The sequence below is a fragment of the Phyllobates terribilis genome, unplaced genomic scaffold, assembly GCF_046119375.1.
Source record: "Phyllobates terribilis strain yellow unplaced genomic scaffold, ASM4611937v1 Scaffold_1__5_contigs__length_1240528914, whole genome shotgun sequence".
NCBI classification, from domain to species: Eukaryota; Metazoa; Chordata; class Amphibia; order Anura; family Dendrobatidae; genus Phyllobates; species Phyllobates terribilis.
In genome coordinates, this window is record NW_027362761.1 from 1,091,766,650 (window position 1) to 1,091,791,884 (window position 25,235).

The 25,235-nt window shown below is 51.6% G+C and overlaps 1 protein-coding gene across 2 annotated transcripts in view; it reads right to left on the bottom strand.

The window, feature by feature from the left end:
• Positions 1-15,754, bottom strand: part of TMEM33 (transmembrane protein 33) — a 34,335-nt gene extending 18,581 nt beyond the window's left edge. The window contains exons 1-2 of one of the 2 annotated variants that reach the window (XM_073645618.1): positions 15,665-15,754; positions 9,377-9,432 (exon numbers count right to left, since the gene is read on the bottom strand). In XM_073645618.1, coding sequence (XP_073501719.1) covers positions 9,377-9,421 — 45 coding nt within the window. In that variant the 5' untranslated portion in view covers positions 9,422-9,432; positions 15,665-15,754. Of the gene's footprint in view, positions 1-9,376; positions 9,433-15,645 lie in introns of both variants that reach the window. The other variant, XM_073645614.1, reaches the window with a different exon arrangement.
• Positions 15,755-25,235: the final 9,481 nt, after the last annotated feature.

Here is a 25,235-nt window from a genome sequence, read left to right on the forward strand (position 1 = left end):
ATGGGCCCCCCACACACACACGCACAGCATTATGGCCCCCCCCCACACACACACGCACAGCATTATGGGCCCCCCACACACACGCACAGCATTATGCCCCCCCCCACACACGCACAGCATTATGGCCCCCCCCCCCACATCACACACGGACAGCATTATGGCCCCCCCCCCACACACGCACAGCATTATGGCCCCCCCCCCACACACGCACAGCATTATGGCCCCCCCCCCACACACGCACAGCATTATGGCCCCCCCCCCACACACGCACAGCATTATGGGCCCCCCCCCCACACACGCACAGCATTATGGCCCCCCCCACACACACGCACAGCATTATGGCCCCCCCCACACACACGCACAGCATTATGGCCCCCCCCACCACACACGCACAGCATTATGGGCCCCCCCCACACACGCACAGCATTATGGGCCCCCCACACACACGCACAGCATTATGGGCCCCCCACACACACGCACAGCATTATGGCCCCCCCCCCACGCGCACAGCATTATGGGCCCCACACACACGCGCGCACAGCATTATGGGCCCCACACAAATGCACAGCATTATGGGCCCCACACAAATGCACAGCATTATGGGCCCCACACAAATGCACAGCATTATGGGCCCCACACACACACACACACGCACGCACGCACGCACAGCAATATGGGCCCCACACACACAGCATTATGGGCCCCACGCACACACGCACAGCATTATGGGCCCCACACACACACACGCACGCACAGCATTATGGGCCCCCCCACACACGCACGCACAGCATTATGGGCCCCCCCCACACACACACGCACAGCATTATGGGCCCCCCCACACACACACGCACAGCAATATGGGCCCCCCCCACACACACACACGTGCACAGCATTATGGGCCCCACACACACACACGCGCACAGCATTATGGGCCCCCCCACACACACACAGCATTATGAGCCCCCCCCCCACACACACACACAGCATTATGAGCCCCCCCCCCCACACACACACAGCATTATGGGCCCCCCCCCCCCACACACACACAGCATTATGGGCCCCCCCCCACACACACACACAGCATTATGGGCCCCCCCCCCACACACACAGCATTATGCCCCCCCACACACAGCATTATGCCCCCCCCCCCCACACACACACAGCATTATGGGCCCCACACACACACACACACACAGCATTATGGGCCCCCCCCACACACACACAGCATTATGGGCCCCCCCCCCACACACACACACAGCATTATGGGCCCCACACACACACACAGCATTATGGGCCCCACACACACACACACACACACACAGCATTATGCCCCCCCCCCCCCACACACACACACAGCATTATGGGCCCCCCACACACACACACAGCATTATGGGCCCCACACACACAGCATTATGGGCCCCACACACACAGCATTATGGGCCCCCCACACACACACACAGCATTATGGGCCCCCCACACACACACACAGCATTATGGGCCCCCCACACACACACACAGCATTATGGGCCCCACACACACAGCATTATGGGCCCCACACACACACACACACACACACAGCATTATGGGCCCCACACACACACACACACACACAGCATTATGGGCCCCACACACACACTCACACAGCATTATGGGCGCCCCCACACACACACACAGCATTATGGCCCCCCCCACACACACAGCATTATGGCCCCCCCCCCCCCCACACACACACAGCATTATGGGCCCCCCACACACACACACAGCATTATGGGCCCCCCACACACACACAGCATTATGGGCCCCCCACACACACACGCACAGCATTATGGCCCCCCCCCCACACACACACGCACAGCATTATGGGCCCCCCACACACACACGCACAGCATTATGCCCCCCCCCACACACGCACAGCATTATGGCCCCCCCCCCACACGCACAGCATTATGGCCCCCCCCCCCACACACGCACAGCATTATGGCCCCCCCCCACACACGCACAGCATTATGGCCCCCCCCCCACACACGCACAGCATTATGGCCCCCCCCCACACACGCACAGCATTATGGCCCCCCCCCACACACGCACAGCATTATGGCCCCCCCACACACACGCACAGCATTATGGCCCCCCCACACACACGCACAGCATTATGGCCCCCCCACACACACGCACAGCATTATGGGCCCCCCCCCACACACGCACAGCATTATGGGCCCCCCCACACACACGCACAGCATTATGGGCCCCCCCACACACACGCACAGCATTATGGCCCCCCCCCCCACGCGCACAGCATTATGGGCCCCACACACACGCGCGCACAGCATTATGGGCCCCACACAAATGCACAGCATTATGGGCCCCACACAAATGCACAGCATTATGGGCCCCACACAAATGCACAGCATTATGGGCCCCACACACACACACACACGCACGCACGCACGCACAGCAATATGGGCCCCACACACACAGCATTATGGGCCCCACGCACACACGCACAGCATTATGGGCCCCACACACACACACGCACGCACAGCATTATGGGCCCCCCCCCCACACGCACGCACAGCATTATGGGCCCCCCCCACACACACACGCACAGCATTATGGGCCCCCCCACACACACACGCACAGCAATATGGGCCCCCCCCACACACACACACGTGCACAGCATTATGGGCCCCACACACACACACGCGCACAGCATTATGGGCCCCCCCCACACACACGCACAGCATTATGGGCCCCCCACACACACACGCGCACAGCATTATGGGCCCCCCACACACACACGCGCTCAGCATTATGGGCCCCCCACACACACACGCGCACAGCATTATGGGCCCCCCACACACACACGCGCACAGCATTATGGGCCCCCCCCCACACACACGCACGCACAGCATTATGGGCCCCACACACACACACGCACGCACAGCATTATGGGCCCCCCCCACACACACGCACGCACAGCATTATGGGCCCCACACACACACACACACACACACACACACACACACACACACACACACACACACACACACACACACACAGCATTATGGGCCCCACACACACACACACACACAGCATTATGGGCCCCACACACACACACACACAGCATTATGGGCCCCACACACACACACACACAGCATTATGGGCCCCCCACACACACACACAGCATTATGGGCCCCACACACACACACACACAGCATTATGGGCCCCACACACACACACACAGCGTTATGCGCCCCCCCCACACACACACGCACAGCATTATGGGCCCCCCACACACACACGCACAGCATTATGGCCCCCCCCACACACGCACAGCATTATGGCCCCCCCCCCACACACGCACAGCATTATGGCCCCCCCCCCCCACACACGCACAGCATTATGGCCCCCCCCCCCACACACGCACAGCATTATGGCCCCCCCCCCCCCACACGCACAGCATTATGGCCCCCCCCCCCCCACACGCACAGCATTATGGCCCCCCCCCCCACACACGCACAGCATTATGGCCCCCCCCCCCACACACGCACAGCATTATGGCCCCCCCCCCACACGCACAGCATTATGGGCCCCCCCCACACACGCACAGCATTATGGCCCCCCCCCCCCACGCGCACAGCATTATGGGCCCCCCCCCCCCACGCGCACAGCATTATGGGCCCCCCCCCCCACGCGCACAGCATTATGGGCCCCACACACACACGCGCACAGCATTATGGGCCCCACACGCGCACAGCATTATGGGCCCCACACGCGCACAGCATTATGGGCCCCACACGCGCACAGCATTATGGGCCCCACACGCGCACAGCATTATGGGCCCCACACGCGCACAGCATTATGGGCCCCACACAAATGCACAGCATTATGGGCCCCACACAAATGCACAGCATTATGGGCCCCACACAAATGCACAGCATTATGGGCCCCACACAAATGCACAGCATTATTGGGCCCCACACAAATGCACAGCATTATGGGCCCCACACAAATGCACAGCATTATGGGCCCCACACAAATGCACAGCATTATGGGCCCCACACAAAATGCACAGCATTATGGGCCCCACACAAATGCACAGCATTATGGGCCCCACACAAATGCACAGCATTATGGGCCCCACACAAATGCACAGCATTATGGGCCCCACACAAATGCACAGCATTATGGGCCCCACACACACACACACACACACACACACGCACAGCAATATGGGCCCCACACACACAGCATTATGGGCCCCACGCACACACGCACAGCATTATGGGCCCCACACACACACACGCACGCACAGCATTATGGGCCCCCCCCACACACACACACACGCACAGCATTATGGCCCCCCCCCCCACACACACGCACAGCATTATGGGCCCCCACACACACACGCACAGCAATATGGCCCCCCACACACACACACACACGCGCACAGCATTATGGGCCCCGCGCACACACACACACGCGCACAGCATTATGGGCCCCCCCCACACACACGCACAGCATTATGGGCCCCCCCCACACACACGCACAGCATTATGGGCCCCCCCCACACACACGCGCACAGCATTATGGGCCCCCCCCACACACACAGCATTATGGGCCCCCCACACACACACAGCATTATGGGCCCCCCACACACACACGCACGCACAGCATTATGGGCCCCACACACACACACGCAAGCACAGCATTATGGGCCCCCCCCCACACACACGCACGCACAGCATTATGGGCCCCCCCACACACACACACGCACAGCATTATGCCCCCCCCCCCCCACACACACACGCACAGCATTATGGGGCCCCCACACACACACGCGCACAGCATTATGGGCCCCCCACACACACACGCGCACAGCATTATGGGCCCCCCACACACACACGCGCACAGCATTATGGGCCCCACACACACACACACGCACAGCATTATGGCCCCCCCCCCCACACACACACACAGCATTATGGGCCCCCCCCACACACACGCGCACAGCATTATGGGCCCCACACACACACCACACGCACAGCATTATGGGCCCCCACCCACACACACACACGCACAGCATTATGGCCCCCCCCCCACACCATTATGGGCCCCCCCCCACACACACACGCACAGCATTATGGGCCCCCCCCACACACACACACACACGCACGCACAGCATTATGGGCCCCCCACACACACACAGCATTATGGGCCCCCCACACACACACAGCATTATGGGCCCCCCCACACACACACAGCATTATGGGCCCCCCCACACACACACAGCATTATGGGCCCCCCCACACACACACAGCATTATGGGCCCCCCCACACACACACACACACAGCATTATGGGCCCCCCCCCACACACACACACGCACAGCATTATGGGCCCCCCACACACGCACAGCATTATGGGCCCCCCACACACGCACAGCATTATGGGCCCCCCACACACACACAGCATTATGGGCCCCCACACACACACAGCATTATGGGCCCCCCCACACACACAGCATTATGGGCCCCCCACACACACACAGCATTATGGGCCCCCCACACACACACGCGCACAGCATTATGGGCCCCCCCCACACACACACACGCGCGCACAGCATTATGGGCCCCCCCCACACACACACAGCATTATGGGCCCCCCACACACACACGCGCACAGCATTATGGGCCCCCCCCACACACACAGCATTATGGGCCCCCCCCCACACACACGCGCACAGCATTATGGGCCCCCCCCCCACACACGCGCACAGCATTATGGGCCCCCCACACACAAACGCGCACAGCATTATGGGCCCCCCACACACACACACACGCGCGCGCGCGCAGCATTATGGGTCCCCCCCCCCCCCACACACACACACACACACACACACGCGCGCACAGCATTATGGGGCCCCCCCCCACACACACACACACACACACACACACACACACACACACGCGCGCGCGCGCACAGCATTATGCCCCCCCCCCACACACACACACACACACACACGCGCAGCATTATGGGCCCCCACACGCACACGCGTGCCGCATTATGGGCCCCCCACACGCGCAGAATTATGCCCCCCCCCCACACACACGCGCACAGCATTATGGGCCCCCCCACACACACACACACAGCATTATGGGCCCCCCCCCACACACACACGCGCACAGCATTATGGGCCCCCCCACACACACACACACGCGCACAGCATTATAGGCCCCCCCCCCCCACACACACGCGCACAGCATTATGGGCCCCCCACACACACACAGCATTATGGGCCCCCCCCACACACACGCGCGCACAGCATTATGGGCCCCCCCCCCACACACACACACACGCGCAGCATTATGGGCCCCCCACACACACACACACGCGCGCGCAGCATTATGGGCCCCCCACACACACACACGCGCGCGCAGCATTATGGGCCCCCCACACACACACACGCGCGCGCGCGCACAGCATTATGGGCCCCCCACACACACACACACACGCGCGCGCGCGCAGCATTATGGGCCCCCCACACACACGCGCGCAGCATTATGGGCCCCCCACACACACAGCATTATGGGCCCCACACACACACACGCGCGCACAGCATTATGGGGCCCCCCCCCAGACACACACATGCGCGCGCGCAGCATTATGGGCCCCACACACACACACACGCGCGCAGCATTATGGGCCCCCCACACACACACACACACGCGCGCGCGCGCACACACAGCATTATGGGCCCACCACACACACGCGCGCAGCATTATGGGCCCACCACACACACGCGCGCACAGCATTATGGGCCGCGCGCACACAGCATTATGGGCTCCCCACACACGCGCGCGCGCGCGCACAGCATTATGGGCCCCCCCCCCACACACACACGCGCGCGCACAGCATTATGGGCCCCCACACACACACGAGCGCGCGCACAGCATTATGGGCCCCCCACACACGCACAGCATTATGGGCCCCACACGCACGCACAGCATTATGGGCCCCACACGCACGCACAGCATTATGGGCCCCACACGCACGCACAGCATTATGGGCCCCACACGCACGCACAGCATTATGGGCCCCACACGCACGCACAGCATTATGGGCCCCACACGCACGCACAGCATTATGGGCCCCACACGCACGCACAGCATTATGGGCCCACACGCACGCACAGCATTATGGGCCCCACACGCACGCACAGCATTATGGGCCCCACGCACGCACAGCATTATGGGCCCCACACGCACGCACAGCATTATGGGCCCCACACGCACGCACAGCATTATGGGCCCACACGCACGCACAGCATTATGGGCCCCACACGCACGCACAGCATTATGGGCCCCACACGCACGCACAGCATTATGGGCCCCACACGCACGCACAGCATTATGGGCCCCACACGCACGCACAGCATTATGGGCCCCACACGCACAGCATTATGGGCCCCACACAGGGGTGGTGGTTCTGGTGTCGTGGGCCACATAAGACCACCCTGCGGGCCAGATTTGGCCCATGGGCCAGAGTTTGACATGTATGATGTAATGCGAATCTACCGTGCAGGCTATAATACTGGATATGGGGGGGGGGGTAGTAAACCGCTCTGTCTCCTCGTGCACAGATATGAGCAGATCCCTGCTGCTGGTCAGAAGCAAAATCTGCTAAGAGATATATCTTGAAAAATTTATATCGAGCACTGTAATTGCTTCTTTCTATAATTGGAGTTACAGTACAGAAGTATAATACGGCTTTTAGGTTATTTAACCTGTCAACTTGCAAAAATGCCAGATTAGTATTATGGCATCAACAAGGGAACACTGAACTTGTCACTGCTCTGCTTTACAATTAGAGAGTAATGAGTAATGAAGGTATTCTCTATACCCCTTGAGCTTGGAAACAACAAAGACATTAGTCTATGTAGTAAGGTGGCAGGTCAGAGATAAAGAAGAGGAAAAGCCATGTACAGAAGAGGCTGCGGCTACGAAGGAGAACGACGTTAATTATAAACCATCGCTAGAATATGTCGGGGAGAATCCTAGGAGTGGAAAGAGTTAATATTTAATGAGATTTCATTTACTGAGGTGATGGAAACCAAAGGTCGCAGAGCTGATCCGGCCCACTGTACTCACTTTACTCATGTACCCCCACCCTCCAGACACATGGAAATCTGGATCAGTCACTGGACACTGTTCACACCTAAATGCTCATACACATTAGGTTTAAAGAGATCCTGACATCAGGATTTACCCCCAGAAGGTATGAGAGGCACGTTATCAGCCTCCTAATACCCTTTTTATTTATGAATGTATTATTCCCTAAATTCTAATTGTGTGCATTTAAAAACAATGTTCAACCATCCTTGTTCTGCCTGTGGGCTAGCCCAACACTGCTGTCAATCAATGTGGGAGCATGCCCACCTTAGCACCACTGACATCCCAGCGTGCGCAGTGACAGCAGGAGACAGAGGACCTCTTCTCCTCCCTCCTCTCACTGCACAAGCTGGGACGTCAGCCGCACTGCTGTGAGCATGCTCCCACATTGATTGACAGTAGTGTTGGGCCAGTCCGCTGCCCACAGGCAGAACAGAGACGATTAAATATGGTTTTTAAACACAAATTTAGCATTTGGGTGTAATACAGGCATCATTACAAGGGGTACTAAGAGGCCAAGAAAGTGCTCTTAACACCTCTTAGGGGTAATCCTGATATTAGGTTTCCTTTACGTTCACCAAACCTGCTGTTCGGACGACTACCTGATGAGTATAGGAGCCTCCCAACTCAATTATTGGGGGACAGAAGGATCAGACAGTGTAGATCCAAACACCTGATCCTTTTATTCACCACTTGGATAAGCTGCTGCCAGAGGCTTGCTCCAAATTCCTCATAGAGAACACAAGAGCCGGGCGGTCAGGAGTATGAGGGGAGTCAGGAAAATAAGCTGTTGTCGGATTTGGCCAAAGCTATTTAAGATGTACAGACACATTAAAGGGGTTTTTGGATCGTCAGGAGTCCACCGCTCCGCTGCTTGCCAGGTGGGAGGCTCCTGACTGACAGTTCGTCCCTTCTTCAGCAGAGCTCGCAACATCTTTTCTATACAACATGCACGCGCTGCGCTCCTTGCCTCAGAAACATAAACGACGAGTTGTAAACTAGAATATGTAAAATCCCTTCTTTTGATTTTTAATAAGACGGAAATTGCAAAGTTGCTTGTTTTTAAGATACACAAACCCTTTAAATTGTAACATCAGTTCATGATGGAAGCCATGACAGTGTGCCGGATCTAATATAAACCGGATCTCATGAGAACCCATTGCTAATAGGACTATGAACACCCCAAAACACTTGAAGTCTACTTACCACTGCTCCTCCCTGAGGGGGGCTGTTAGGGACGGAGTCCGCCATGTCCGCTGATTCTAAAAAAAACAGGGAAGAAAGCTTTACTACTACTGTTTAAGTAATAAAATAATGGGATTAACACAACATTATCACAGTCTGAATCGTGTCATAAAAAACACTGCATTACTTTGTGCTGGCAGATCTTCTAATCAGGCAGCATCCATTAGGATAGATGTTACATTTTGGCTTCACACTGCTTTCAGTGCCTTATATGTTCTCCTCCTTCTCCAATATGGAAATTGCCTCTTCAGAGAAGAAGAGGACTAGAACTCTAGCGCCACCTATTGGAAGTAGCAATCCTAAAATGTCAACATTGGCCCTTTAATGGGCCTTGCCACATAACTTAGGATAAAGGTCAAACCAGAATCTAAAATTTACAGACACATGTTTTGGGGTGTTACCCCCTCCTCAGCGCAAAGCATGAGATCTGATTTGGCTGTATGGGCAGCCTCTGACTGGGCTCTAAGGGGTAACATTTCTCCTTGTGGAGAGGGACATCCCTGACATGCCAGGGTAAAGAGACTTCTAGGCCATGCAATAAATTTTCCAGAGGAGCACTGCATTGCCGTTTAAGCCTCCTTACCCTGGAATATCTTCTTTTTTAAGTAATATCTAGCAGGGCATTATTGTAAATGTGACATTTACTGATAGAGTACTATGTGCCACTTGGCCACGGTCACTAAAATTTCCAGCATTTCTGACATGCCAGAAGCGGTCATTAGTAGGGTCTGGAGACCAAATCTTCCAGCCATAACTATAATATTAGATTCATTTACATTCCTCGTCCTATGCAGATAGGTGGGGATGTCTCAGTGTCTGGATCACACTGATGACAACTTCTGACAAGTCTACACAAAATACTAAGAGGGTTTTCCATAGGGTCAGATAACTGAGGACAAGACGTTATCGCTTCCAGTCCCAAGGGACAACTGGACGCCCGGTAAGTAACATTTCCTTCTTTCCCTCTCCTCTGGCCAATTTTGATATAGTGGCTGCAAGCCCCTTTATTTATTTATTTTACTCACTTATATAGCGCCATTAATTCCACAGACAATATGGGCACTGTCCCCATTGCGGCTCACAATCTACATTCCCTATCAGTATGTCTTTGGAGAGTGGGAGGAAACCGGAGAACCCGGAGGAAACCCACGCAAACACAGGGAGAACATACAAACTCCTTGCAGATGTTGTCCTTGGTGGGATTTGAACCCAGGACCCCAGCGCTGCAAGGCTGCAGTGCTAACCACTGAGCCACCGTGCTGCCCATCATTCCAATTTCAATAATTTTGGATACATTTCCATAAACAAGTGCACCTCCACACTGCAGCTCACATTTCCATGTGAGGATCTTGAATCGCGGCGGATTTATCTTACCAAGTCCCAGTATACTCATATCTTATCAGCTCGGGAAATGCGTTCAATGACTCCAAAAAGTAAACACTCAAAACAAATCATTCATCAGTGACATCACTAAAACAGGGAAGGAAGGCCATAGTTATTTTAGTCATTTATTTTTTATGGGGGGGGGGTAGGGGAATTAAACTTTGCTTCCCCCCCCTTTAGAAATATGGGATTTACCTCTTATAACAGTGAAAAATATATAGAACATATTGTTTGTATCATAACACCATGTTATTATGAAAGTTTTGAGTTCATAAATGAGGGAGGGAAAAAAAAAAGTATATATAATATCTTCCTGGTCTCTGCACTTCATGTCGGTGATTTCATCACGTTATAGAGGGAGTGACCACACAAAAGCCAAGTGGGTTCTGTACATTACAACACACTGGAAAAACCAGAAGTGTAAAAAACAGCAGATTAGAAAATAGATGAGAAAGGAAAAGAATCGGAATCTGCAGAAAAAGGTAAGTATTAGATTGTGAGTCAGAGCAACACGGGTGGCTGCAACACGGGTGGCTGCAACACGGGTGGCTGCAACACGGGTGGCTGCAGAGACTCTGTTGCACTGGTCACAATTTTGGCTTCTTACCCTCATTGGTTTCATTATATTTATCTTCCATGTTGATTTTTTTTTTTTTTAGAAATTGGTGTTTAAACTGTTAAAGGGAATCTGTTCAAGCAATGCACCCTCCAAACGGTATATGGTCATGTTACTCTGAAAGATAATGTCATCCACGCCATTACTGATGGAGTCTGTTGCTCCCCGACTGAAAAATTACAAATTAGGCTTAAGTGCTCTTAAAAGCACCTCCCAAGCCTCTGCCTTTTTAACTCTAATGCCTACCTGTAGTCAAGCAGAAGAAGGTGGGGCTGGAAAGGGAAGCAGAGGCTTGGGAAGTGGTCTGATCATGCCAAGAGCCCTAATTTGCATATTAATTAAAACAGCATTTTTTTTAGTCCAGGAGCAATAAAAATCTGGATGGCATTACCTTTCAAACCACAAAGTGACCACATAAACAGTTTGGGGCTTTGATAGCCAGAGCCTTAAAAGAAAAAAAAAATTTCTTTGGACTTGATAGGAGAATGTGACTTCCTCTATACTGCAATATTGCACTAGATAGAACAAGACCTCCACTATTTGCAGTTTCAAGTCCCCTAAGGGGACTAAAAATTAAGAATTTTTTTTAAACAAAAAGGTTAAAATGTGATGTCTAAGTGTGAGCTGAAAGTCACTCCTGACAGCGTACGCACCGGCATTGCGATTTGCACACTTCCGGCGTGCTCTGCTTCTTCTATCAATGAGAGAACTCCGGCAATCGCTGCCTTGACTACGGCAACCTCCTGCTCTGTGGCCTCCCTTCTAACACTCTCGCACCCCTCCAATCTAACTCTGCTGCCTGACTAATCCACCTGTTCCCCCGCTATTCCCCGGCCTCTCCTCTCTGCCAATCCCTTCACTGGTTCCCCACTGCCCAGTTCAAAACCCTAACCATGGCATACAAAGCCATCTACAACCTGTCTCCTCCATATAACTGTGACCTAGTCTTCCGGTACTTACCTGCACGCAACCTCCAATCCTCACAAGATCTCCTTCTCTACTCCCCTCTTATCTCCTCTTCCCACAATCGTATACAAGATTTCTCCAGTGCATCCCCCCTACTCTAGAACTCTCTACCCCAATATATCAGACTGTCGCCTACCATGGAAACCTTCAAAAGGAAGCTGAAGATCCACCTCTTCTGACAAGCCTACAATCTGCAGTAACCACCGCTCCATCATACCACTGCTCGACCAGCTATACCCTCACCTACTGTATCCTCACCCATTCATTGTAGACTGTAAGCCCTCGCAGCCAGGGTCCTCGCTCCTCCTGTACCATTCGTGACTCGTTTTGTTCAAGATTATAGTAAAGCGACATGGAATAAATGGCGCTATAAAAATAAATCACCTCCTTTTACCAGTTCAAAAGTAAATAAAAAAAAAAAAAACATGGTGTCACAGAGCCCGAAAAAGTCCAGTCTATAAAAAAACTAACTTCTATGGTCCATGAAAATAAAAATCAAAACTCCAGAATTGCCTTTTTTTCTGTCCACATAGACATATGAGGGCTTGACTTTTTTGCGGAACGAGTTGTACTTTTAAATTACACCATTTATTTTTCCAAACAGTGTACTGGAAAATGGGAAAAAAATTGGTGTGGAGAGAAATTGTGAAAAAAAATGCAATTCTGACATTGTTTTTTTGGGAATGGTTTGTACAGTGTACATTTTGTGGTAATAAATGACCGAGCAGTACGATTCTGATGATATCAAACAAGTGGTTTTTTAGTGGTGAAAAAAAAAAAATCAGAACTTCGCATAAATAAAAAAAATTTTGGGTTGTGTCGCCATTTCCCAAGACACGTAACGTTTTCATTTTTCGGTTGATGGTGCTGTGTGTAACGGCTTATTTTTGCAGGATAAGATAACGTTAAAAACTGATAACATTTTGATCACTTGTTACAGCCTTTTTTGTGGAATTGCAGCAGCCAAAAATCCCAAAAACATAATTTTGGTGTTCTTGAATTTTTTTGCGTTTTCAGTGTTTACTGATCGGGTTAATTATTATTATATTTTGATAGATCGGACTTTTCTGAATGTGGTAATACCAAACGTGTTTTTTTATTTTTTAATATCTTTATTTCAATGGGGGAAAAGGAGGTGATTTGAACTTTTTTTTCATTTTTTTAAACTGTTCTTAATAGGGGACCTGAATCTGTGATCGTGATCGCTGTTATATACAGTGATATCACAGCATCGCTGCATATAGCAGAAACCACTGTCTCCTTTGCAGCCCGGCACGGGATAATCCGCATGTGCTGTGCACATGCTGCGGATTATCATTGCGAAAAAATCCACAGCACTACCAATTATTTTGCGTAATCGCAGCATTTTCGCCGCCATTGACTTGTATTGAATCGCTTACTATCCACATGACTACACGTACACATGCTGATATTAAGCGATTCAATGTGCGGATGGTACTCAGGTCTGGAGAAGAGGAGAGTCTCCTCCGGACCCGGGTACCATAGTACCTGTAAAAAAAAAAAAAAGAATTTTAAATAAAAAAATATACATTATACCCACCTTCTGGTGGCTCCTGGTCTCCTTAGTGATGCGTCCTGGCTCCCTGGTGTCTCGTGGTGGTGTAAAAGGACCTTCCATTACGTCATTTACTCATGTCATGACTAAATTACATGACTAAATTACACATGACTAAATTACATCAGGGACGGTCCTTTTACACAACCCTGAGACACCGGGGAGACCGAAAGTATCGGATAAGGAGACCGGGGGCCATTGGAGGGTGAGTATAATGTTTTTTTTTGTTTTTTTTTACCATTTTATTCTTTTTTTTTTAACTAACTTGGTCACACTATATAAAATCAATGCCGGTTGCATGGATTTATATAGTGTGACCAAGTTGTCAAGCACTTTCCAAGTGATGGTAAAATCACTTGGAAAGCGCTTGACAACCCGGATGCGAAATCGCATGTGAAAAAAGCTTGTCCCTGGCTGAAAAAAAACGCATGTGAAATATGTATGCGTTTTTTTCTGCCACGGAGATGCAGAAACGCTCAGGAAAAATCCGGAGCATTTCTGCATCGTGGGCACACAGCCTTAAAAAAAAAAAAAGCTCAGTGGGCAGGAGATTTCTATAAATCCCATCCGCTTTGATGGATCTGTAACACGCTGAGCTTTTGATGCACCAAGGATATGCAGCGTCAAAACCTCATTGTGTGCACACAGCCTTAGGCTTACTTGTTATCCTAATATACATTAAAAGTGACATTTTATTACTTCTCCCCCTGCTACATACACTATCTTTCCTGAGAGGATTACACCGCGCACTATTACCTATAGGGCGCAGGATCTCTCAGATGTTTTTCCACAAAATACAGAAAACAAGAGACCTATAAATGGTACCAATAAGAAGAACGTCCCGTCACACCAGGTACAATCATAGTCAGATCCATCCAGAGAGCGCACGGAACAGATGCAGCATTCTTCCTGCCAACGCAGCAATTGTAGTGTGGAAAAAAAACTCTGCATAAAGCACCGTGTGAACACAGACCATAGGGAACGCTTTCACATTTTTGATGCGTTATTTATGCTTTCAATTGAATGGGTAAAAAAACGGCAAAACCACAAAGAATTTATACCTTGCGATTTTAAAAGACAACGCAGCTAAAGAAAAAAAAAGTGCTGTGTGAATGAGATCTTAATATTTTTCTGCTGTTATAAAATGTTGTGGTTTTATTTTCAGAAAAAAAAACAGAAAGACAGAAAAAGTGTAGCTAAACCGCCAGGAGTGAACATACCCCAATGGCACACGCACAGTATGTGCAGTGGACTCCTCTACACTAGTAACGCGGAGTATAATAAGCGCTTTTGGTGCGTTCTTGTGCTTTTCATGCATTCATTTGAAAAGGTAAAAGAAAAGAAAAAAGTGACGCTGGAGATCAAAAAAAAAAATCAGTGTGTGCAGGAGATTTCAGAAACCTCATTCATTCACTGCGTCACAAGAAAAAACGCACTGAAAGAGCGGCTCCAAATAGTCCAGATGTGCACAAGCCCTGAGGAATGTAATGTGTTCTGTGGGTGTCATCACCAGGTGATACCCTGGATCCACACTGGGGCTGCAGGCAGCGCACACCGCCGGTGTCAGCCCCGGCCTCCATTCATTCTACCTGATGCCACAACCCCACTCAGCCGCACAGCACCCGGTCACCCTCCAGCCCGCACTCCTCTGCCCACCATCCCCCACCCGGCCCGGTCACCGGTCCTCACCGCACACAAGTCTCCGTACCGGACACACTCTTCCTCCGGCAACGACTGCAACCCAGTGACGTCACTCCGCTTCTCCGCCAATGACTGCAGAGGAGGCAGAGCTAGAGGCGTGGATCCAGCACAGCAATGGGGCGGGGCCTGTCGCGAATCTGAAACGTCATGATGACTGACAGAGCGAGGAGCCAATGAGAGACACGAAGAGAATGACATTTCTGGAATGTTCTGCGGACTGGAGGCCGTCATGTGACGTCACGGCCGCGGGATGGGTTGTGTGTTTGGGCTGGTGGAAGATGGAGGAAGCGCAGCAGAGCCCTCACTGGGGGCTGGAGGGCGCCTTATACTGGGGTTATCCTGGTTTAAGTGACAAAACAAATAACTGTCTTAATTTAAATGGGTTGTCCGGATTCTACACAAAACGTTCAGATGGAAAGGATGATTATAATGTACTAGATGGTGGCCCGATTCGAATGCATCGGGTATTCTAGAATAGGTATGCGGCTGACAGGGCGCAATTAGCAAAGCGGTGTTTAAATTTGGCGGCAATATCGGTGATTGGTCGCGGGCGGCGGACGCGACCAATCTGCGAACCGTGTTAGTGAGGACTGGAGAGCGTGTTTAAATTTGGCACCAAAATCGCTGATTAGTCGCGACCAATCAGCAGAGCGGTGTTTAAATTTGGCGACAATACTGCTGATTGGTCGCGGCCGGCGACCGCGACCAATCAGCAGAGCGATGCAGAGCGGGGTTTAAATTTGGCCCCAAAGTCGCTGATTAGTCGCGTCTGACGGCCGCGACCAATCAGCGATTTTGGTGCAAAATTTAAACAACGCTCTGTTGATTGGTCGCGGCCGTCAGACGCGACTAATCAGCGACTTTGGGGCCAAATTTAAACACCGCTCTGCATCGCTCTGCTGATTGGTCGTGGTCGCCGGCCTCGACCAATCAGCAGAGCGTTGTTTAAATTTGGCGCCAATCTCGCTGATTGGTCGCGGATGGCGGCCGCGTCCAATCAGCAGAGCGGTGTTTAAATTTGCCGCCAAAATCGCTGATTGGTCGCGGGCGGCGGCCGCGACCAATCAGCGAACCGTGTTAGTGAGGAATGGAGAGCGTGTTTAAATTTGGCACCAAAATCGACCGCGACCAATCAGCAAAGAGGTGTTTAAATTTGGCGACAATACTGAAGATTGGTCGCGGCCGGCGACCGCGACCAATCAGCAGAGCGGTGTTTAAATTTGGCGCCAAAATCGCTGATTAGTCGCGGCTGAAGGCCGCGACCAATCAGCAGAGCGTTGTTTAAATTTTGCGCCAATACTGCTGATTGATCTCGGCCAGCGACCGCGATCAATCAGCAGAGCATTGTTTAAATTTGGCGCCAATCTCGCTGATTGGACGCGTCTGGCGTCCGCGACCAATTAGCAGAGCGTTGTTTAAATTTGGCGCCAAGTTCGCTGATTGGTCGCGGCTGGCGTCCGCGACCAATTAGCACAGCAGTGTTTAAATGTGGCTGCAAGATCGGTGATTGGTCGCGGCCGCTATTTAAATGTGGCGCCCAAATCGGTGATTGGTCGCGGGCAGCGGCCGCGACCAATCAGCAGAGCGGTGTTTAACTTTAGCGCCAAGATCACTGATTGGTCGCGTGCGGAGAGCGCGACCAATCAGCGAATCGTATTGGTGAGGAGCGGGGAGCGGAATCGTATTAGTGAGGACTGGGGAGCGCCGCTGCCTGTGCGGCTACTTCCACTGCGAGAACCCGGGACATGAGCGACTGCTCGCAGCAGAAGTATCCCGACCCGCAGCGCCGCTTCCCGGTCCTCCCTTCACACCCTAGCCGCTGATCTCCCCACAGTATCCGCATGGTGTTACAAAGGTTCGGACATTTGTGTTAAAAATCGCTGATTGGTCGCGGGCGCTGCCCGCGACCAATCACCGATTTGGGCGCCAAATTTAAATATCGGCCGCGACCAATCACCGATCTTGGCTCCACATTTAAACACCGCTGTGCTGATTGGTCGCCGACGCTGGGCGCGACCAATCACCGATTTTGGCGCCACATTTAAATAGCGTCCGCGACCAATCAGTACAGCGGTGTTTAAATGTGGAGCCAAGATCGGTGATTGGTCGCGGCCGATATTTAAATTTGGCGCCCAAATCGGTGATTGGTCGCGGCCAGCGCCAGCGACCAATCAGCGATTTTTAACACAAATGTCCGGACCTTTGTAACACCATGGACATCAGCGACTAGGGTGTGAAGGGAGGTCCGGGGAGCGGGCTGCGGGTCCGGATACTTCTGCTGCGAACGCTTGCTCATGTCCCTGGTTCTCGCAGCAGAAGTACCCGCACAGGCAGCGGCGCTCCCCGGTCCTCACCAAGACGATTCGATGATTGGTCGCGGTCTTTGGACCCGACCAATCACTGATCTTAGCGCAAAAGTTAAACACTGCTGTGCTGATTGGTCGCGGGCAGCGTCGGCGACCAATCACCGATTTGGGCGCCAAATTTAAATATCGGCCGCGACCAATCACTGATCTTGGCTCCAGATTTAAACACCGCTGTGCTGATTGGTCGCGGCCGATATTTAAATGTGGCGCCCAAATCGGTGATTGGTCGCGGGCAGCGTCGGCGACCAATCAGCACAGCGGTGTTTAACTTTTGCGCTAAGATCAGTGATTGGTCGGGTCCGAAGACCGCGACCAATCATCGAATCGTCTTGGTGAGGACCGGGGAGCGCCGCTGCCTGTGCGGGTACTTCCGCTGCGAGAACCCGGGACATGAGCGGGCGCTCGCAGGAGAAGTATACCGACCTGCAGCGCCGCTCCCCGTTCCTCTCTTCCGCATGGAGGTCAGCGACACCGGCGATCCATCTGCTGCTACCGGCCGGGAGATGAGCGCCTCGCGCCGCTCATCTCCCGGCTGCATCTCCGTCCCGCAGATGGGTCCGGCGGTCGGGTTCCTTCTGCTGTTGCCGGCCGGGAGATGAGCGCCTCGCGGCGCTCATCTCCCGGCTGCATCGCCGCTCAGCTCCGTCCCGCAGGTGAGCCGCTAATGGCCGCCATCTTTTTTCAGAAATCCCGCGGCGCTGATTGGCTGCTGCCGGACCAATGAGCGACGCGGGATTTCCTGGACAGACAGACAGACAGACAGGATAAGACGATTATATATATAGATACTCACATGACCGCTGAGACCTGGGATTGGCTGATGTGGTCAGGTGACCTGAACCGTCATGTCATTCCAGTCATCTAGTGCAGCCAATCACAATAGGTCAGGTGACCGAGTAGCAGGCTGTAATGGCGTCCTGTCATGGTGGTCCCTATACTGCGCTGATCACACTCGGATGCCACCAAGACCGGATTAAACCAGATCAGTCCTCGTTCTCAGGCCACATTCCCACAATGAGGATTTGCTGGTTGCAGGTTTTCTTCATCAGTTAGTCTATGTTCACACTAGGTGTTTTTTTCATCGTTATTTTTTGTTCAAAAGGAAAAACCTGCTCTTTTGGCAGTAAAGTTTCTGCCTCCAAAAAGCAAGTTTTGCGTGTTTTCTTGCTGCCTTTTTTTTGCAGCGTTTTTGTCACTGTCCATTTGTCTCTCAAAAAAATTGCCTATTTAGCTTCATCAGGTACCTGATACCTGCGTTTTTTCTGCGTTTTTGGCACCACTCATTACTTTCAATGGCTGAAAAAAAACGCTGAAAGAAGTGACATGCTCTATTGTGCAAAAAAACATGCAAAGCACAAAATCCTGATGACAAAGAAGCCAGTGTGTGCATGAGATTTATGGGATCTCATAGACTTAGCTGATACTTTAAAACGCAGCTGAAAATTTGCATAAAAAAACTCTGAAAAAACGCCTAATGTGAACATGGCCTTAAGTAAATTAAAATGCACATTTACTGCAAGAGACACAGACATGCCGCAAATGTCAAAATCGCCCCGCAGGTCACTTCTCACTGTGTGGCCGCTTTCTGCAGATACCTATGGACACAATGATTTTACAGGGAGCCATCACGTGATAATGTTACTACATTGCATCGGCTCAGTAAACTGTAGTCTTATTTTTTAAAAGTGTCAGTATTATGTGGGGCTGTGTTGGGACATCATATTATGTGGGGAGTTGTGTGGGGGCTGCATACTGTGTGGGGACATCATACTATGTAGGGGGCTATGTTGGGACATCATATTTTGTAAGGGGAGCATCATACTATGTGGGGAGCTGTGTGGGGGCATCATATTGCATCTTGGGCTGTGAGGGGACATACTGCGTAGGGGGCTGTGTTCCCTCATCATGCTATGTGGGGGGCTGTGTGGAGACATAATACTATGTTGGAGGCTGTGTTGGGACATAATACTTTGTGGGGGCATCATACTATGTGGGGTCTGTAAGGGGACATACTGTGTGGGGGGTGACCTCATACTGCATGGGGGGCTGTGAGGGGACATCATACTATGTGGGGGGCTGTGTTGGGACATCATATTTTGTGGGGGGAGCATCATACTGCATGGGGGGCTGTGTGGAGATATACTGTGTGGGATGGCATCCATTGTGTGTCAGTGGCTGGGGGGAGACACAATTCTGTGTGTATAAGGGAGCAATGGGGACAATATACTGTTTGAGGTGCTTTGTGGGAGCCGTTGATCAGGATACAAGAGATGAATAACAGGTGCAGTATGATTTATAAACTCTATAAAAATCAGTATATAATATAATATGGTTTTGATTCACTGATACAGGGTACAATAAGCCCTATCAGACGATGTATTAGCAGTAGTAGCAAGTCACGAGTGTTATGCCACCCGGTGGCGCATGTGGATTACTGGACCCATTGTGCCACATTGCTGGGTCTGCCCAGCTAGGGGCATAGCTAAGCGGCTACCTGGTGTTCACTGCAGCTCCAGATGGTGGAGACAGGCTGGGCTGCAGGTAGCCGCTAGGTACCACTCCTAGGCAAATGCCGGTACTACAGCAGCTGACCCCAGGAGTCAGGTTAGCTGACACAGACTAATAGTTTCAGTTCAGGATCACTGCACAACGGGACTGACGCGGAGATTTAGATCGAGACAGTGTTCATATACTGGCTGCATCGGGACCAGGGGACTTCAGGAACAGGATGGGCCACACCAGGACCAGGGTACAATGTTCAGGTACTTGTCACACCAGGACCAGGGGACTTCGGGGACAGGACTACCCGCACCAGGACCAGGGGACAATGTTCAGGCACTGGCCGCATCGGGACCAGGAGACTTTGGGGACAGGACTAGCTGGACCAGGGGACAATTTTCAGGGAACTGGCCACACCAGAACTAGGGGACTTCAGGAACAGGACTGGCCACACCAGGACCTGGGGACAATGTTCAGGATACTGGCCACACCGGGACCAGAGGACCTAACAACTCGCTAGTAGTGGAGACTACATACTAATGAAAGCTGTTGCTTCAGTGACTCCCTAAGGGAGAGGGAGTCTTTTATACAGGATGACCCTCAGTAACAGGCTGAAAACCATCCAGCAGGTGAACTCATTATGCTAAATGCCTCTCAGTAACAAGATAAGGGTATCTACTATATGTGCGTGCTGCCTCTTTAAGAACGGGGGGCGCTTGCGAGCACTGCCAAGAAATGCGGCGTGCACAAGCAGGAGACGTGCCAGCAGAAGAAGACCACGCCGCAAGGCTGAACATTGAGTTTGCCAGCATCCCTGCATGGAGAGGGAAGGGAAACCATGCAGGGGAGCTGGCAATGGTGTTATTACCAGACTTAAAGACTTGGACATCTCTTTGTCATACCCCACATTTGGCCGCAATAAAATAAAAAATCTTATATTCTCCTCCCGTCATAGGCGGATTATAATGAGGTCAATCTGGGCTACCGCCCGGGGCCCCGGGCCTCCAGGGTGTCTATGGCCAGATTGCCCTCATTATATGTGCGGCGCTGCGGCACATACCGGCAGACAGTGGCGGGGGGGCCCCCCGGACCGCTCCCCCAGCAGCGGCGCACTGCCGCTACTTCTTCGGCCGGGCCAGCACTGCAGCTGTTAACTTCCCTGTGCTCACCCGGCCGCGTCACTGCTAGGAGACACGGCCCTGTGCACGGTCGTGTCTCCTAGCTGTGACGTCACGCAGTGCGCGCCCGGCCTGCACTGCTGCACCGGAGAAGAGCAGGAGGACTGGAGCCGAGCTGAGGGATGGTGAGTGTGTGTGTGAGAGTGTGTGTGAGTGTGCAGGCAGATATCATTGTGTGATGTCTGTTTATATGTATTTTTGTGTTTCAAATGTGTTTATGCGTGTATGTATATGTCTGTATATGTTTGTGTGTGTGTGACTGCTTGCGGCCTCCCGCTGTCTCTGGAGGGGGCACCATGCGGCCTCCTGCTGTGTATAGATGGCTACGTGCGGCCTCCCGCTGTGTATAGATGGCACCGTGCGGCCTCCCGCTGTGTATTGATGGCTACGTGCGGCCTCCTGCTGTGTATAGATGGCGCCGTGCGGCCTCCCGCTGTGTATAGATGGCTACGTGCTGCCTCCCGCTGTGTATAGATGGCTACGTGCGGCCTCCCGCTGTGTATAGATGGCTACGTGCGGCCTCCTTCTGTGTATAGATGGCTACGTGCGGCCTCCCGCTGTGTCTAGATGGCTACTTGCGGCCTCCCGCTGTGTATAGATGGCTACGTGTGGCCTCCCGCTGTGTATAGATGGCTACGTGCGGCCTCCCGCTGTGTATAGATGGCTATGAGCAGCCTCCCCCTGTGTATAGATGGCTATGTGTGGCCTCCCGCTGTATATAGATGGCTACGTGCGGCCTCCTGCTGTGTATAGATGGCTACATGTGGCTTCCTGCTGTGTGTAGATGGTGCCGTGCGGCCTCCAGTTGTGTATAGATGGCTACGTGCGGCCTCCCGCTGTATATAGATGGCTACATGCGGCCTCCCGCTGTATATAGATGGCTACATGCGGCCTCCCGCTGTGTATAGATGGCTACATGCGGCCTCCTGCTGTCTATAGATGGCTACGTGCAGCCTCCCACTGTGTATTGATGGCACCGTGCGGCCTCCCGCTGTGTATAGATGGTGCCGTGCGGCCTCCCGCTGTGTATAGATGGCTACGTGCGGCCTCCCGCTGTGTATAGATGGCTACGGTGACTACCTCTTGAAGCTCATCAAGAGACTGCCAAGAGTGTGCAAAGCAGTCATCAAAGCAAAAGGTGGCTACTTTGAAGAACCTAGAATATAAGACATATTTTCAGTTGTTTCACACTTTTTTGTTAAGTATATAATTCCACATGTGTTAATTCATAGTTTTGATGCCTTCAGTGTGAATGTACAATTTTCATAGTCATGAAAATACAGAAAAATCTTTAAATGAGAAGGTGTGTCCAAACTTTTGGTCTGTACTGTATATAGTAAGGAAGCTATATGACACCTAGTGGATGGGAGATAAACCTGGAGTAATGCTTTAGTACATATAGGACTAGGAGGGGTTAATCGGCCATGACAGGTTTATTGTGAGCAGCTGAAGAGTTGGAAGAGAGGGCTGCTCATCATATATATATGTACATCATAAATATATATATATTTACAATTTGACATATCCCCCTGTATATTGATATGGTGGCATTTGCCATAGTCTTCCATTGGAGGTATACATCAGGAAATATTCAGCGCAGGGTGATAGAGCCTTAATAAGATGCGACCTGAGTATACACTGTATCTACTCTGCTGTAAAAATACAAGAAGATGATTGTTAAGAGGTTAAAGAGAACCTGTCACTTTAGAGGCTTTGGTGAGTATCCGGCACTGATAGGAGGAGATCATCTCTGCATATTTTGTTTCCCTTGATATAAAAGAGCTGACTGTTTAGCCTAATGTGGCAGCCATAAAGCACTGATAACCAGGTCATGTACCTGCCAAGAACGTAAACTCCACAATGTTCTTTTCACTTTGTAGGATTGCTTGGCTTTCGGGTATTATTCGGCACTGGTATACTATACTAGCTGGTGATTTCATGCTCACTGGAGTTCTGCGCTATGATTTCAGCTCCGTGGTCTCCTGAGTCTGGAAATCCTTTGGAGTCTTAATTAAGCTTTGCTCTGGTTACATCAGTAGTGACGGTAATATCGGCCTTGATGCTAAATAGTCCTTGTGTCTCATGAGTGGGATTATATGAGTGGGGTGTTGGTTATAATTTTTTTGACTGACGTTTTCTAATAGTTTTTCAAAAATCCCACTCACTGCAGTAATTCAAGAGGGAAAATACAGTATGGGTCAAAGCACCCTGTGATGATACAGAGTAAAATCTTAATTATGCCAGACATACTTTCTGATGGCAAGAGCAGAATTCCTTTATTTTTATGTTGACTCTTTAATCTCTGTTCTTCTTTAGTTGATTAACACAGACTACTATTTGTATAACCCTGAATCTTATCTGCTCTTTGATTCTGAAACAATGATGTGTATTTACAAGAGCCCCTGTGATACCAACTATGTAAATAGATTATCTCAAACAATGATAGGTGAGCCCTGCACCTTTACCTCTGACATGTGATATACACACTTAGCTTTGGGGGAGGAGGGTGAGAGCAGTTCTGCCATTCAGGGGGCTGAGCCCAGAGAAGCAGAAAGGAGATGTGCTTCTGAAACAGAGGGAGTCTTGGGACAGAGATTCAGACAGACTTTAGAAGCAGAATGAGAGACATCCTCCAGAACAGCAGATGGATTGCATGGCATTACTAAAAAGACACAGATTTGAATTCTATATTATTCTAGCCTAAGGGTACCGGCCCTGACTGGAAAGATTTGGATCTGCGCCATTAACCATCAGAGAGACATGGATACATTTTGGGGAGTCCAGGAGAGGACGAACAAGTCACCTGGCCCCATGGATATGTTGTTTTGGAGTTGCTAGGAGGGACCCACCAGTCGCCTAGAACCCATGGAGACATTTGAAGTTGCCAGGAGGTACCCACCGGTCGCCTGGCCCCATAGAAACTCTCGGAGAGGCCAGCTTTCGACCCTCGGGTCTCCTGGTCTTGTACCTCGATGGACTGCTAGCTTCCTAAGCTTGCCATTACTGCCTCTCTGTAGGGGCCCGCCAGAAGCAGGGGGCCACTGGTTGAGGTAGTTGGCCCTGGAAGTCTCCAAAGTCACAGCTGTTCTATCCCAGGCGGGTCAGCGGAAGGGTGAGACTGTGTAATGTTGTACCATCTTGGGTATTTGCTGGGACTGTTCTGTGTGTTTATTGTCCTCTTTGTGGTTCAATAAAGTATTGCCGCGCTGTTTTACCCTCACCCTGTGTTGTCTGAGTAGTGTTACGCCCACGGAAGACCCCAGGTCTTCACACACCTAAAAATAGGCAGAGTGGATACATTTCATGTTATATGTGCATTTTGTAGCAGATTAAAGTGAACCTGTCACGTCCTAGTTGCTATGTACACTGCCCCCATTGCTTTGTTAGTGATGCAGTGTGCATTACTAACAAGCTTTTTTCATTAAAATCGGTAACTGCTGGCGCCGACTGAATCAGAGAATCACACCCCTATGACTGAATACGAGCAGGTAGGACAAAGTGTATATATAGTTAGAAAATCATTATATTTGCACCA